The 16,439-nt window shown below is 44.0% G+C and overlaps 1 protein-coding gene across 1 annotated transcript; it reads left to right on the top strand.

Annotated features, from left to right (window-relative positions):
• Positions 1–298: 298 nt before the first annotated feature.
• Positions 299–15,956, top strand: LOC120053206 (WAP four-disulfide core domain protein 1-like). The gene is made up of 6 exons (XM_039000362.1): positions 299–426; positions 14,908–15,167; positions 15,345–15,428; positions 15,529–15,669; positions 15,750–15,804; positions 15,902–15,956. Exons 1-6 carry the CDS (start codon positions 299–301, stop codon positions 15,954–15,956), a joined length of 723 nt encoding a protein of 240 aa, XP_038856290.1.
• Positions 15,957–16,439: the final 483 nt, after the last annotated feature.

Genomic DNA, 16,439 nt, shown 5'->3' with positions numbered 1-16,439 from the left:
ACACTTCAAAATTTGATGTTTGGAACAACTTTTAGATTTGACGTTTGAGAAACATGGATGAACGTTTAATTCTGACATGAGACTGTGAGAGCTTGTTGTAACAAACACAGAGACACACAACATAGTCAGGTCCTGTTTCATGTGAAGAGGCACCCAGGCTTCGTGTCAAGCTTCTCTGAGTCAAGTTCCTCAGTGTCCTTGCTGTAGAATGGGAGGATCATGACAAAGTGTTGTGCTGGTGTACTGGGGATTAGGCTGGTGGGTGGACTGGACACAGGGATGTGTGTTTTGTAGCTCCATGCAGCTGTTGGCTCCAGGGGAGGGAGTGCCAGGCATCCAGGCGTGCAGGAGGCTGCAGCTGTCCCACGGGGGGAGAGGGGTGTGTGGGGAAGGTGGGGCAGTCTGGGGTCGCAGTGACAGTGATGGGTGACCCCCTAACCCCACAGTGTAGAAATTAGACTGACTGCTATCTGCATGGAGCACAGCCACGTCTAATACTGAGCTGTATATAGACTGGCTATAATCAACAGTCCTATAAACACCACTCAACAACTCTACCCCTGCTGTATTATGGGGATATAATAATGGGCATATACCAAAAACCAACATGACACAACCATTCCCTAAAGCAGGGGTGTCAAACTCATTCCATGGAGGGCATAGTGTCTGCTGTTTTTTTTTTCTTTCTTTCAATTAAGGCCTGAGGGGAGTTCCTTACTAATAAATTACCTTAATTCATCAATCAAGTACAAGGGAGGAACGATAACCCGCAGACACTTGGCCCTCCATGGAATGAGTTTGACACATGTGCTCTAAAGAGTTTCATCACGTGCTGATCTGAGCTCCAAATATTGCATGCATTATGCCTCTCTGAGTTATGTTACCATAGTTGTAGTTCATAGCTCCATAGTCTTTGGTTTCTGCTGTTATTACTGTAGCTACTGTATCACATTACCTGTGCTATCGAGCCAATGCAGTACCCAATTCCTGGCAGGAAACATCACATCATTCCATCATCAGGGGTGATTTTTGCCATGTCTTTAAGCAACTTTTCCCAACTTATACCTCATCCAGGCTCCGCTGGGGACAGACAGGCATGTCTCTCCCTTGCTCTATTCTCTCTCTCTCTCTCTCTTTTGTGTTACTATAGCTAGGGCCCCATTGTGACATAAGCCTTGCTCCTGTAAAACTAATAATGACAAAGATTTGTACAGGCTTAGCATTCTTCCCCCTTTCAATGCAGGATACGGGAATGAGGGGGCCAGGGGGTTGAGGGGATTTAGGGAGTGAGAAGGGTGAGGGGATATGTCCTAGTTTGAGAGGGAACATGCTATTTCACAGACGAGTGGCCCCTACTCTGGATCACGCAACATGCTTTTATTCTTTCTGGTTGAATGCCTACATTATCCTCTCAACATACAACATATTCAGGAATGCATAGTCATGGCGCTCCCAGTGACTTTCTTTCAGTATATCATGCATTTCCTATTCCCACAAGTTAGTCATTATGTAAAATGTATGCATACATAGTTAATACTGTAATATGAAATTCAGATTTGACTAAATTCAGTAACCCCTTTACAGTATACTGAAAATCTTTCTCTCTCTCTTCCCCTCCCTCCTTTGAGCTCCCTCCTCCTTCTCCCGCTCGCTTTCTCCTTCCCTCTCTCTCAGTGAAAGGCAGACATGTGCTTGCCGTGCCAGCAGACCGATTTAACCTTCTCCTCAGAATAACTAATGCACAGACAGCTGGCTTTCCCTCCTTGACTCCCCTAACTATCTCCCTCTTTCTTTTCCCTCCACAGTGGCTCTATTCATTCTTTCTCCTCCTTTCCTCTCTTCTTATTTCCCCTGCAGTTTCCTCTGCTCAGACGGATAAAAATAATTGTCCTATAGCAGAGCTTGTGTAATCGCTGGCTTCACAAGCACGGGAGCCACTGCCTCAACACCAGCCCATTAAGGAATACCAAGCACTGGACTGAACACCACAGTGTTGAAGAAAAGGAGAGAACATTTTCTAAACTCCAAGGAAGAAGGATACAGTAAGGAATACAGAGAGTGACAGAAGAAGAGAGAAGAAACAGAGTGAGGAGTGCAGGAGGAGTGAAGTGTTAGGACCATGCCTGGCTGTCACATCCGGATGCCCCTGATGTTGGTGCTCTGCATGCTGGTGCTGTCCTGTGGGTCAGGAGGTGCCCGGCGGATCAGAAAGAGAGGGCTTAACCAAAAGGTGGGGTTTAGACCTGATATGAGTACCTTCACTGCAGCAATACCCTCTAAGTGTGTGTGTGTGTGTGTGTGTGTGTGTGTGTGTGTGTGTGTGTGTGTGTGTGTGTGTGTGTGTGTGTGTGTGTGTGTGTGTGTGTGTGTGTGTGTGTGTGTGTGTGTTTGCGTGCGTGCGTGCGTGCGTGCGTGCGTGCGTGCGTGCGTGCGTGCGTGCGTGCGTGCGAAAGAGAGAAGGTAAAGCTGGTGGACATACAATACATACACTGTTTTAGCAGGATGGCAGAGGGGTGTAGTTTGGAGGTTTTAGCAATAGCAGCACCATGGTTTCATGAATGCTGTGTAGTCCCCTGTTGTCCTCTCCACTCTGTCCTGGCTGTGTGAGGAGTAGAGGAGTGACGGACGGTCATGCAGAAGACTGAACACAGAGAAACAGAGCATGGCCATTGTCACAGAGGGGTTTCTGTAGTAAGAGCAGCAGACAGAGACAGCGGTGGAGAGAGAGATGGGAGGCAGAGAGAACGGATGTAGAGGCGCACAGGATGGAGCTCTCTTTTTCCCTCCAGAGCAGCAAAGCAGAATGAGCAGCTGGGCAGCACAGCCAAAAACATGCCAACAATCTGCTAGCATGGGGAGAACATTACAATAACCACAGCTTCCACTGCTTAGTAACACACACCTGTTTTTGTATCACATCTAGGGGGATACTCTCTGATCCTGACATGTGTCTGGACATCAAATCTAATTTTATTTGTCACATGCTTTGTAAACAAAAGGTGTAGGCTGACAGTGAAAAGCTTAGGTAGGGGTAAAGTGATAGGGGTAAAGGTACGTAGGCATAAAGTGATAAGGTATAGGTAGGAGTAAAGTGATAAGGTATAGGAAGGGGTAAAGTGATAAGGTATAGGAAGGGGTAAAGTGATAAGGTATAAGTAGGGGTAAAGGTACAGTAGGGGTAAAATTATAAGGTATAGGTAGGGGTAAAGTGGTAGGGGTTAAGGTACAGTAGGGGTAAAGTGATAAGGCGACAGGATAAATAATAAGCAGTAGCAACAGCGTTTGTGATGAGTCAAAAGAGTTAGTGCAAAGGGGGGTCAATGCAGATAGTCTCTGTAGCTATTTGGTGAACTATTTAGCAGTCTTATGGCTTGGGGGTAGAAGCTGTTCTCAGGGTCCTGTTGGTTCCTTGACTTGGTGCATCGGTACCACTTGCCGTGCGGTAGCAGAGAGAACAGTTTTTGACAATTTTTACACCGCCTGCTAAAGAGGTCCTGGATGTTAGGGAGCTCAGCCTCAGTGATGTACTGGGCCATAGGCACTACCCTCTGTAGCGCCTTGCGGTCGGATGCCAAGCAGTTGCCTTACCAATAGGTTGCCTTACCAAGCGGTGATGCAGCCAGTGAAGATGCTCTTAATTGTGCAGCTGTATACATTTTTGAGGATCTGAGGGAGAAGAGGCGTTGTAGTGCCTTTTCACAACTGTTGGTGTGTGTGGACCATGTTAATTGATTCTTGATTCTTAGCAATGTTGTGCTGTTATTTTTATTGACTTGGCCAAAGATTTTGATATGGTAGACCATTCCATTCTTGTGGGCTGGCTGAGGAGTATTGGTGTCTCTGAGGGGTCTTTGGCCTGGTTTGCTAACTACCTCTCTCAATGAGTGCAGTGTAAAAAGTCAGAACATCTGCTGTCTCAGCCACTGCCTGTCACCAAGGGTGTACCCAAAGGCTCGATCCTAGGCCCCACGCTCTTCTCAATTTACATCAACAACATAGCTCAGGCAGTAGGTAGCTCTGTCATCCATTTATATGCAGATGATACAGTCTTATACTCAGCTGGCCCCTCCCCGGATTTTGTGTTAAACGCTCTACAACAAACCTTTCTTAGTGTCCAACAAGCTTTCTCTGCCCTGAACCTTGTTCTGAACACCTCCAAAACAAAGGTCATGTGGTTTGGTAAGAAGACTGCCCCTCTCTCCACAGTTGTGATTATTACCTTTGAGGGTTTAGAGCTTGAGGTAGTCACCTCATACAAATACTTTGGAGTATGGCTAGACGGTACAATGTCCTTCTCTCAGCACATATCAAAGCTGCAGGCTAAGGTTAAATCTAGACTTGGTTTCCTCTATCGTAATCGCTCCTCTTTCTCCCCAGCTGCCAAACTAACCCTGATTCCGATGACCATCTTACCCATGCTAAATTATGGAGACGTCAGATTGCCACCAATGCTCCTTACAGGACACATCACTGCATTGTATACTCCTCTGTAAACTGGTCATCTCTGTTTACCCGTCGCAAGACCCACTGGTTGATGCTTATTTATAAAACCCTCTTAGGCCTCACTCCCCCCTATCTGAGATATCTACTCCAGCCATCATCCTTCACATACAACTCCCATTCTGCCAGTCAGATTCTGTTTAAGGTCCCCAAAGCACACACATCCTTGGCTCGCTCGTCTTTTCAGTTCGCTGCAGATCGCGACTGGAACGAGCTGCAACAAACACTCCAACTGGACAATTTTATCTCAATCTCTTCATTCAAAGACTCAATCATGGACAATTACTGACAGTTGTGGCTGCTTTGCGTGATGTATTGTTGTCTCTACCTTCTTGCCCTTTGTGCTGTTGTCTGTGCCCAATAATGTTTGTACCCTGTTTTGTGCTGCTACCATGTTGTGCTGCTGCCATGTTGTGTTGCTACCATGTTGTTGTCATGTTGGGATGCTACCATGCTGTGTTGTCATGTGTTGCTGCCATGCTGTTGTTGTCTTAGGTCTCTCTTTATGTGGTGTTGTGTTGTCTTTCTTGTCGTGATGTGTGTTTTGTCCTATATTTTTATTTAATAATTTTTTAATCCCAGCCCCTGCTCCTGCAGGAGGCCTTTTGGTAGGCCGTCATTGTAAATAAGAATTTGTTCTTAACTGACTTGCCTAGTTAAATAAAAACTTTAATTAAATTAAAATTAATTTTAAAAATCCTTAGTGATGTTGACACCGAGGAACTTGAAGCTCTCGACTCGCTCCACTACAGCCCTGTCGATGTGGATGGTGGCGTGCTCAGCCCTCCGTTTTCTGTAGTCCACGATCAGCTCCTTTGTCTTGCTGACATTGAGGGAAAGATTGGTGTCCTGGCACCACACTGCCAAGTCACTGACATCTTCCCTATAGGCTGTCTCATCGTCTGATCGTCTGATGACTGTTGTGTCATCAGAAAACGCAATGATGGTGTTGGAGTCGTGCGCCGCCACGCAGTTTTGGGAACGGAGTACAGGAGGGGACTAAGCATGCACCGCTGCAGTGCCCAAATCATCAAACCAAACTTTATTTATATAGCACATTTCAGACATGAATGCAACGCAATGCGCTTCGCAAAAAAATAATAATAAATGAAAATAAAAACAGAAATATTTACTATACAACAAACACAAGGGAATAAAAAAACTAAAGAATAACAAAAACTGAAAAAAGCACGCTAAGGAAAAGCAAAGCTGAAAAGGTGTGTTTTAAGATCTCTTTTAAATATGTCCACAGTTTCAGCCCCCTCAGGTTCTCTGGCAGGCTATTCCAGAGGCTGGGGGCATAGTAACTAAAGGCTGCCTCTCCATACTTCTTGGTCCTAGGCTTTTGGATAGTTAATTGGCCAGTGCCAGAGGACCTGAGGGACCTACTGGGTACATAACTTAAAAGCATGTCTGACATGTATTGGTGCACAATAGTGGATTGATTTAAAAACCAATAGGACAATCTTAAACTGAATTCTAAAACTCACAGGCAGCCAGTGCAGAGACGTTAAATCCGGTGTAATGTGTGCTCTCTAGCTGGTCTTGGTCAGTACCCGTGATGCAGCATTCTGTTTGTTTTGTAGTTTACCAATGGCAGGAGAGCATTACAGTAGTCAAGACTGCTTGTAATAAAAGCATGGATGAGTCTTTCTGTCAGCCTGAGATAGAAACAGCCTCACCGTGGCAATGTTCCTCAGGTGGTAAAAAGTTATTTTGGTCACATTCATAATATGTGATTCAAAATTGAGCTCAGAATCTAAAATGACACCTGGTGTTTTATCTTTATTGCCCAGGATCCAGTTGCAGAGGGAGGCGTTCAGTACCAGGGTCCCGAGCATAGTGACGAGCTTGGAATGGCATTGTGGTGTTGAACGCTGAGCTGTTGTCAATGAACAACATTCTCAATGAGGCATTCCTGTTCTGTTTCTGGTCCATCTGCCTCGGCCTCTCAGGACTTTTATGTCCTCCCCAGGTGATTCTCACATCTATATTTACCATCTCATAGCTACAGCTCCATATCAATGGTAGCAATAAGGACATTAATCCCATGGGATTGGGCTGTTTCTGTGCTGAGACATCAGAACGAACAAGATTGGAAGAGGCATCCTAATTTTGCTCATTCCAGTATGTCAGCCAAATTAATTTACTAGGCTATTCCAAGATGGCTGCACTCAATACAGGTTATAATCCCTCTAGTGTAGCCAGTAAATACCACTCGCTATATAAATAGGAGAAAAAAAATATGCATAACAAATACAAAACATAATATGGCCTTGGCATACAGTAAAAAAATATTCTGGAAGAAATCCACAGGTGGTAAAGTCTGTTTCATACTTGGTTTGAGTAAACTTCTGTGTAGGTCAGAGTTAATACACTTAGCCCACTGAGGCTTCGATAGGAGTTATGAACGTCAATCCCAGTCAGATTATATAATTTGAGGATGGTCTGGACATTACTGTTGTCGTGTCCTTACTACGATTAAATTAAGACTTTTTGTTTTTATCAAAGATTCTCTGTAATTAGTATTACGTGATTAAACTGATTAATCATGTAACTGTAATTAACTAGGAAGTCGGGGCACAAAGGAAAATATTCAGATTACAAAATTATAATTTTCCTAATATAACTTTTCAGATATTTTATATCTGATCAATTAGTCTTCGAATTAATTAATTATTTACTTTACCTCACGTTAGTCTCATTCCAAATGTTGTAAATTGTTGGTTATCTGCACGAACACAGTCTTCACTATGAGTCATCCATACATCAATTGTCTTAAATAATTTATTTACTAACTAAGTAATTCACAGAAATGCATAAACAAACAGTTGATAGTTACAAGGAAATGATAACGGAGATTCCCTAGTGGGCTAAACCGGCATAGCGGCTTGTCGTACAAAAGGGAAGTGGGGGTCGACTGAGATAAGACAACACACAGTTGATAATTATAACAATTGAAATGCTAATCCTTTGCACATGAACACTCGCTCATTCGGGAACAATTGCAATCAATATATATATTTACGCTCAGTGTGTCGTCGGGATCTCTGCTGAAAAGTTCGTTTCTGTTGGCTCTCTCTCTCTCTCTCTCTCTCTATATATATATATATATATATATATATATATATATATATATATATATATATATATATATATATATATATATATATATATATATATATATATATATATATATATATATATATATATATATGATACCGAATTCCTAGCTGCAGACTAGTAATTAATATCAAAGACTTGTTCTTATTCTGTCGGTGTCTAAAAGTTTAACCACGTGGTATGGTTAAAAGATTCAGCAATCGTCTCAAACATTGGCCCTCTCTTTATCGAGGTAAGCTGGTCTGCAACCTTTGTCCTCTCGTGATTGAGAGAAAACATGGTCTGTCGAAAAATTGTCAAAGTTTAGTTAAACTCAAAAGGGAATTAGAGTTTCCTTCATTAAACAGTACAAAATCACATTACACAATTTTACAAACAGTATCATCCTCACTCATTCATCTTATACAACAATTAGATGTAAACCTCATATCTGAGGCTATTATATAAACAGCGTTATGGTAATGTCGTCCTATTGTCTCCCATGAGTTTCACCAAGTTGTAACAAACGGACCAGTTCGTAGCTGGATTCTTCACCGATCTTTTATACCTTCTCTGGAACATAAATGTTGTTCAAACCTCAAGTTCTGTGAGGTAGAAGAAATTCCTTTGTTCTCTATGAAAATTCACTCTGTCTCTATGGCCATGAGGAGATAATCTCCTGCAGGAATTTACGACCTCTCTGACCACAGCAGCCTAGTTGTAGGAGACAGAGAGAGGGGGATGGTACTCGCTGTACCCAAAGAGGGCAACGTCATGACATTGTACACACCCACAGGATTATCAACTCCCCGCTGAGAGCAGGCTGGAGAAGCACCCCCACTGCTCTCTGGTGATATAATAAACATGTGATAGTCCAAACATCCATCAAGATAAAACACCATGGTAAAACAGTTAGTGCAGAAGCAGGCAGTCACCTGCATGGGTGATATGTCTCAGTCTAACTATTAAAAAATAGCATGTCTGGTTACATTCCATCCTTTTATACATTAAAGTCAAAACTCGCCAGCTGTCAGTCAATCAGTTAGCCAGTCAGTCAGCCAGTAAGTGACTCAGTCAGCCTCTCAGCCAGTCAGTCAGTGTCATGGCAGGAAATCAAATCAAAGTTTATTTGTCACGTGCGCTGAATACAACAGGTGTAGACCTTACAGTGAAATGCTTACTTACAGGCTCTAACCAATAGTGCAAAAAAGGTATTAGGTTAACAATAGGTAAGTAAAGAAATAAAACAACAGTAAAAAGACAGGCTATATACAATAGCGAGGCTATAGAAGTAGCGAGGCTACATACAGACACCGGTTAGTCAGGCTGATTGAGGTAGTATGTACATGTAGATATGGTTAAAGTGACTATGCATATATGATGAACAGAGAGTAGCAGTAGCGTGAAAGAGGGGGTGGCGGGTGGGACACAATGCAGATAACCCGGTTAGCCAATGTGCGGGAGCACTGGTTGGTCGGCACAATTGAGGTGGTATGTACATGAATGTATAGTTAACTTCTTATGGCTGCAGCCCGACGTCGGTACACTTATGACAACAGCCAGCTCAAAGTGCAGGGCGCGAAATTCAAAAGATATTTTTTTTAAATATTTAACTTTCACACATTAACAAGTCCAATACAGCATATGAAAGGTACACATCTTGTGAATCCAGCCAACATGTCCGATTTTTAAAATGTTTTACAGGGAAGACACAATATGTAAATCTATAAGCTAACCACGTTAGCAAAAGACACCACTTTTTTTACTCCATCAGTTTTTTACTCCATCAGTAGCTATCACAAATTCGACCAAATAAAGATATAAATAGCCACTAACCAAGAAACAACTTCATCAGATGACAGTCTGATAACATATTTATTGTATAGCATATGTTTTGTTAGAAAAATGTGCATATTTCAGGTATAAATCATAGTTTACATTGCAGCTACAGTCAGAAATTGCACCGAAAGCAGCCATAATAATTACAGACACCAACGTCAAATACCTAATTACTCATCATAAAACATTTCTGAAAAATACATAGTGTACAGCAAATGAAAGACAGGCATCTTGTGATTCCAGCCAATATTTCCGATTTATTAAGTGTTTTACAGCGGAAAAAAAATGTAGCGTTATATTAGCTTAGCACAATAGCCAGAAACACTTGGGCGCCGGCGACTACGACAGATATATGAAATAACATCATAAAATGGGTCTTACTTTTGCTGATCTTTCATCAGACTGTTGGACAAGGTGTCCTTTGTCCAGAACAGTCGTTGTTTGGATTCAGAACGGCAACTTTCCCTCTTCATTTAGCAAGCGCGCTAGCCGGGTGGCACGACACTCTCCATGTCAACAAACGGAAGAGAACGGAACACGGCAAAACTCCCGAAAAAATTTCAATAATCTGATGAAACTATATTGAAAAAACATACTTTACGATGATATGGTGACATGTATCAAATAAAATCAAAGCCGGAGATTGTAGTCGCCTATTACGGCAGCTAAACAAAAGGCAACCCCACTGTCCAGCTCGCGCTCTTCAGAGTACCGAAAATGGTGGACACGTCATTCCAAGATGATGTGTTCCATCTCAGACCAAGATAATCACCTAATTTCTTCTCTCACAGCCTCTTGACACCCAGAGGAAGGTGTATGACGTGCATGTATACTAATAGGTCTTGTGCCCATTTATAGGCAGGAAGAAGAACAGAGCATCGATTTCAGACATTCCACTTCCTGGTCAGGAAATGTGCTGCAGAATGAGTTCTGTTTCACTCAGAGAAATAATTCAAACGGTTTTAGAAACTAGATAGTGTTTTCTATCCAATAGTAATAATAATATGCATATTGTACGAGCAAGAATTGAGTACGAGGCCGTTTGAAATGGACACCTTTTATCTGGCTACTCAATACTGCCCCTTGCAGCCCAAACAGGTTAAAGTGACTATGTATATATGATAAACAGAGTAGCAGCAGCGTAAAAATAGGGGTTGGGGGGCACACAATGCATATAGTCTGGGTAGCCATTTGATTACCTGTTCAGGAGTCTAATGGTTTGGGGGTAAAAACTGTTGAGAAGCCTTTTTGTCCTTGACTTGGCACTCCGGTACCACTTGCCATGCGGTAGTAGAGAGAACAGTCTATGACTGGGGTGTCTGGGGTCTTTGACAATTTTTAGGGCCTTCCTCTGACACCACCTGGTGTAGAGGTCCTGGATGTCAGCTTAGCCCCAGTGATGTACTGGGCCGTACGCACTACTCTCTGTAGTGCCTTGCGGTCAGAGGCCGAGCAATTGCCGTACCAGGCAGTGATGCAAGCAGTCAGGATGCTCTCGATGTTGCAGCTGTAGAACCTTTTGAGGATCTCAGGACTCATGCCAAATCTTTATAGTCTCCCGAGGGGGAATAGGCTTTGTCGTGCCCTCTTCACGACTGTCTTGGTGTGTTTGGACCATTCTAGTTTGTTGTTGATGTGGACACCAAGGAACTTGAAGCTCTCAACCTGCTCCACTACAGCCCCGTCGATGAGAATGGGGGCGTGCTCGGTCCTCCTTTTCCTGTAGTCCATAATAATCTCCTTAGTCTTGGTTACGTTGAGGGATAGGTTGTTATTCTGGCACCACCTGGCCAGGTCTCTGACTTACTCCCTATAGGCTGTCTTGTCGTTGTCAGTGATCAGGCCTACCATTGTTGTGTCGTCTGCAAACTTAATGTGTTGGAGTCGTGCCTGGCCATGCAGTCGTGGGTGAACAGGGAGTACAGGAGGGGACTGAGCATGCACCCCTGGGGAGCTCCAGTGTTGAGGATCAGCGTGGCAGATGTGTTGCTACTTACCCTCACCACCTGGGGGCGGCCCGTCAGAAAGTCCAGGATCCAGTTGCAGAGGGAGGTGTTCAGTCCCAGGATCCTTAGCTTAGTGATGAGCTTTGAGGGTAGTATGTTGTTGAACGCTGAGTTTGAGTCAATAAATAGCATTCTCACATAAGTGTTCCTTTTGTCTAGGTGGGAAAGGGCAGTGTGGACTGCAATAGAGATTGCATCACTGTTTGGGCAGTATGCAACTTGGAGTGGTTCTAGGGATTCTGGGATAATGGTGTTGATGTGAGCCATTACCAACCTTTCAAAGCACTTCATGCCTACGGACGTGAGTGCTACGGGTCTGTAGTCATTTAGGCAGGTTGCCTTTGTGTTCTTGGGCACAGGGACTATGGTGGTCTGCTTGAAACATGTTGGTATTACAGACTCAATCAGGAACATGTTGAAAATGTCAGTGAAGACACCTGCCAGTTGGTCAGCACATGCCCGGAGCACACGTCCTGGTAATCCGTCTGGCCCCGCAGCCTTGTGTATGTTGACCTGTTTAAAGGTCTTACTCACGTCGGCTATGGAGAGCGTGATCACACAGTCATCCTGTACAGCTGATGCTCTCATGCATGCCTCAGTTTTGCTTGCCTCGAAGCGAGCATAGAAGTGACTTAGCTCGTCTGGTAGGCTCGTGTCACTGGGCAGCTCGCGGCTGTGCTTCCCTTTGTAGTCTGCAATAGTTTGCAAGCCCTGCCACATAAGACGAGCGTCAGAGCCGGTGTAGTTTGATTCAAACTTAGCCCTGTATTGACGCTTTGCCTGTTTGATGGTTCATCGCAGGGCATAGCGGGATTTCTTGTAAGCTTCCGGGTTAGAGTCCCGCACCTTGAAAGCGGCAGCTCTACCCTTTAGCTCTACCCTTGCAACATGAACTGGTGCTAGAGCAAGGCTGGTCTGGAGAACTTTCTAAGCACAGGGGATCTCAGAATGGAAAGGAGGGTGGAGAATGGATGCTGTTGTATTACAGAAGAGATACGGATCTAAATAACATGGTCAATGCATAAGTATGACTATCATTAAATAATCAGTGCAATCCATACATCTATTTGGGGTGTACGACTATCACATTGCACATCGTTTCACTGGAGAAGCTGAGTGGTGTGCTTCCTGGAGTAGTAGGAATCAGGATGTGTCTGATCTAAGGACTAGATACAGTACAGACGTCAATGGCCTGATTACAGTTTACATCACAGTCTGCAGCCAAATAAGGTCTCTGATGGCTTTAGCCCACACTGCTGAATCGCTCAGCTTTGAAATCCCTGCCCTGGAACAAATCAATATAACAGGTCTGCCGGCATCTCTGTGGCCCAGCAGGAAGAGACCAATGACTGTAAATAAACAATGTGGGACTGAACATCAAACAGACACATGCAGCACGGCACAGTACAGGACATGGTAGGGCAGCTTGGCATTCAGACTGATAGACAGGAACCGGATATTCTACTTCCTCTGCTACTGAGATCTGAGGAGAAACCATGGGAACTGGGCAGATAATGAACCATGGTCACTGTAGCTCACGTTGTCCAAACACATGGATAATCAGCCTCACTCTTGTACTTTAAACCTGGAGTTGTCTGAACTGCACTTGTAAAGATACAGGGTGACATGAGGATGAAAGTGAATGGCCTACTTCGCCTCCCATAATCATTACCTGTAAAGTTGTAAACATGATTAGAATCCTTTTGTAGACCCAACAGCATTGTGACATGTGATTGGCTTCTCTTTGAGATACTGTAGGATAGGCTAATATAGCTCGGCCTAGAAACCCTCAGGAGACAGTCAGAAGATCTGACAGATGATGGATCCAATCTGGCCAATGTGGACCACAGCTGCTAAAAGCATGAAATCTTTGAATGAAGAGAGCCCTGATGACTCATCCTGAATTTAACTCTGTTGCTCTATCGATCGCTCCATAGAAACGTTAGTTGGTGTGTTGTATGGCCAGAGCGATGTGGATGGGTAGCTAGGCAAGCTCTGATAAGGTCAAAAGCTTCATTTTGAGGAAATAGAATCACTGTAAAGCACATGAAAAATCTGGAAGTGTTACTAAGACATGGTCAATTAGCGTAAAATCAGGATCAATAACCTAACCAAGTCAGCACTGTGTTACTTTTACTGAAGTCACACTGAGTAGTGCACTCGTGTGTTGCCACGCAAAAGCTACAAGTTGATCCAGTCACTGAGCCATGGTAAGACCTAGCACCCCACCCACCAGGCTGGCAGTTGACAGAGCAAATTATTTGTGGGTTTATTACAAACATGCATTCGGTGTCAAACATTTACTTTCGTTTTTATGGTTGTTTTGGAAGAGCAGTCGCTTAACCTGCCAAATAAACAGCGCAGTTTTAACGATCACGTGCAAGCCCATTATCTAATTAGTGAGAGGGGGAAAAACTCTCAGAGGGCCCCTGGCACAGTCTCTCTGTCAGGGGGAAAGGGACACCTTACCCGGGCCGGCAGGGCATCCACGTCGGATGTGAACTTGAAATTACAGTGTCTGGTCTGGAGCTCCATGATAAAGATGGGCTTTGGTTAACATTGGCCAGACTACATGGAACATTCGCATTCTGATTAGTGTTGGCAGAGTCAGAGTGAGCCCCTCAGAATGAGACTGTGGTTGGCCCTGTACAGTAGGCTAGCTCAACTGCAACTGGAAACCGGACCTAACTGTAACTGTTGCTGTGCCAGAGCAGCTCCTCTATGGAATATAACTTGGAAAATATTAGGAAAGACCCACAAACGCTACCTCCTTAGCTCTATGGTTATAAGCACATCACATACAGTGATAACAAACCTGAATAAACCAGTGTTTGACCTATGAAATCCTCCAAGAAGTAGTTCACACCATAGGTGCATGGAAATAGTTGAAGTTTATTGAACCGAGCAAAGCAGTAAGTATAACCATGGCTGTATTACAGAACTGATTATGTAAGTGTGTCACAAGCTCCTTTAGAGAAAATCACAGACCACCACTGTTCAGGTGAGGTGGAGAATGTGTGTTTGACACAATCATATTTTCCTGTATCACATTCACATTCTGTTCCTAGGCCGTCATTGAAAATAAGAATCTGTTCTTAACTGACCTGCCTAGTTAAATAAAGGTTAAAAAATAAAAAAAATGTTTCCCCCTTGACTTTTATTTTTTTTATTTAACTAGGCAAGTCAGTTAAGAACAAATTCTTAGCCTTCAGTTCTTCATCGCTCTACGTGTTTAGAGTGAAGGTCAAGGTGTTTACTAATGGGCATGATACCTTAACAAACAGAAGCCGATGGAAAATGTTGCAACAAGTATGTTACAAAAATACATTACCGCCACCTGCTGGTCAAAGGTGTTAGGACAAGCACACGTCACAATTCATCTTTGTAGGCCTACTGTATGTTCAAAGACTCCAGCAATCACCTACTATGTTGAAAATGACCAGGTCTCTCTATGTTTCAGCCTCAGGATAGTAGACTGCACATTTCTGTTCAAACACAGTCATTCTGTTATCTCCTCTAAGGACTATGAGTATCCAAACCAGCAGTCCCAATCCACGCAGCACCAGAAGAATGACCGCTGCCCACCCCCACCTCAGATGCTGCCGGAGCAGGCCTGCGAGGTGCCCGGCTGCCGCTCTGACTCAGAGTGTGAGCGCCACAAGCGCTGCTGCTATAACGGCTGCATCTACGCCTGTCTGGAGTCAGTGCAGCCCCCACCAGGTAAGCGCCACTGATCTAGATGACAGTACACAAAACCACACTTATCGACCCATATGACCGCACGCATGGTCATACAAAGCATGGGCATGGTTCTAACCATTGGTACCAGGATATGCAGTAAAATACTGATGATATCATTAGGCTCAAACTTACCAATGATGTGTTTGTGTTGACCAGTGCTGGACTGGCTGGTTCAACCCAAGCCTCGGTGGCTGGGAGGGAATGGCTGGCTTCTAGATGGTCCAGATGAGGTACTGCAGGGTGAGTAGCCTCGAACATCACCATTAAAACGGACCTGAACGCTACACCATCAGTGTGTGTGTTTAGTTTACCTCTGACCTGTGTGTCCCCTGCTCTCCAGCGGAGGCCTGCAGCACCACAGAGGATGGTGACGAGCCCCTGCACTGTCCCACAGGCTATGAGTGCCACATCATCAACCAAGGAAACCCCGCCGCTGGCATCCCCAATCGGGGACAGTGCATCAAGTCTCGTGGCAACTCTGGTAAGGTCCGATTGTCAGACATTTAATTTAGTTCTAAAAACTGGCATAATCACGAACTAGAGGTGCTATTTCTCATCTAGATGGACGTCCCATGAGGCAAAAGTCCTACAAGGACTATAAGGATTACTTGGGTAAGTGTGGTGATCAACTGTCCTGTATACTCCATAATTACACTGCTAGGGTCTCTTTTACATGAACATGCCTGTCATTTCTCCACTATAGGAATTGGAAGCAGCTCAAATAATGCAGTGGCCAATGAGAAACACCACCACAAACACATGGGATGAGGTAGGTGTTATTGGGATGCCATTTAGGAAAATAAACAAGAGGACAGAATATAGCCTATAGTTTGCTATGACTGAGCTATCAAAGGTCAATATAACAATCTATAATAACCATTTCTATCTGACAGATAGTAAAAAGCTGGTAGTCTCTTCAAAACTGTCTCTCCTCAGATCTTCAGATACCTCAACACAGAACCTCAGCTATCAGAGCCCACATATCATACCTCTCTTGACAACGGAACACAGAACAACCAGACAACCTCACGGCGCTTTACACTTCCCATGTCTGGCCTGGGGAAAGGAGGAAACCAAGCCTTCAGTTCCTACCTCTTCTCAAACTGGCATACTCCTTTGGTTGTAATAATGGTACAGGCAGGGTTTTAAACAATACTTTGACAGATTTACACACACAGACACATGCTTTGGTTTAGTCATGGGTAAGACGTAATGGTGTTATGGTTGAAAAGGAGAAATGAACAAGACACA

Source organism: Salvelinus namaycush, chromosome 9 (genome assembly GCF_016432855.1).
Source record: "Salvelinus namaycush isolate Seneca chromosome 9, SaNama_1.0, whole genome shotgun sequence".
Lineage (NCBI taxonomy): Eukaryota > Metazoa > Chordata > Actinopteri > Salmoniformes > Salmonidae > Salvelinus > Salvelinus namaycush.
The sequence above is the reverse complement of the archived record's forward strand: the minus strand, read 5'-3'. Positions and strand labels throughout refer to the sequence as shown.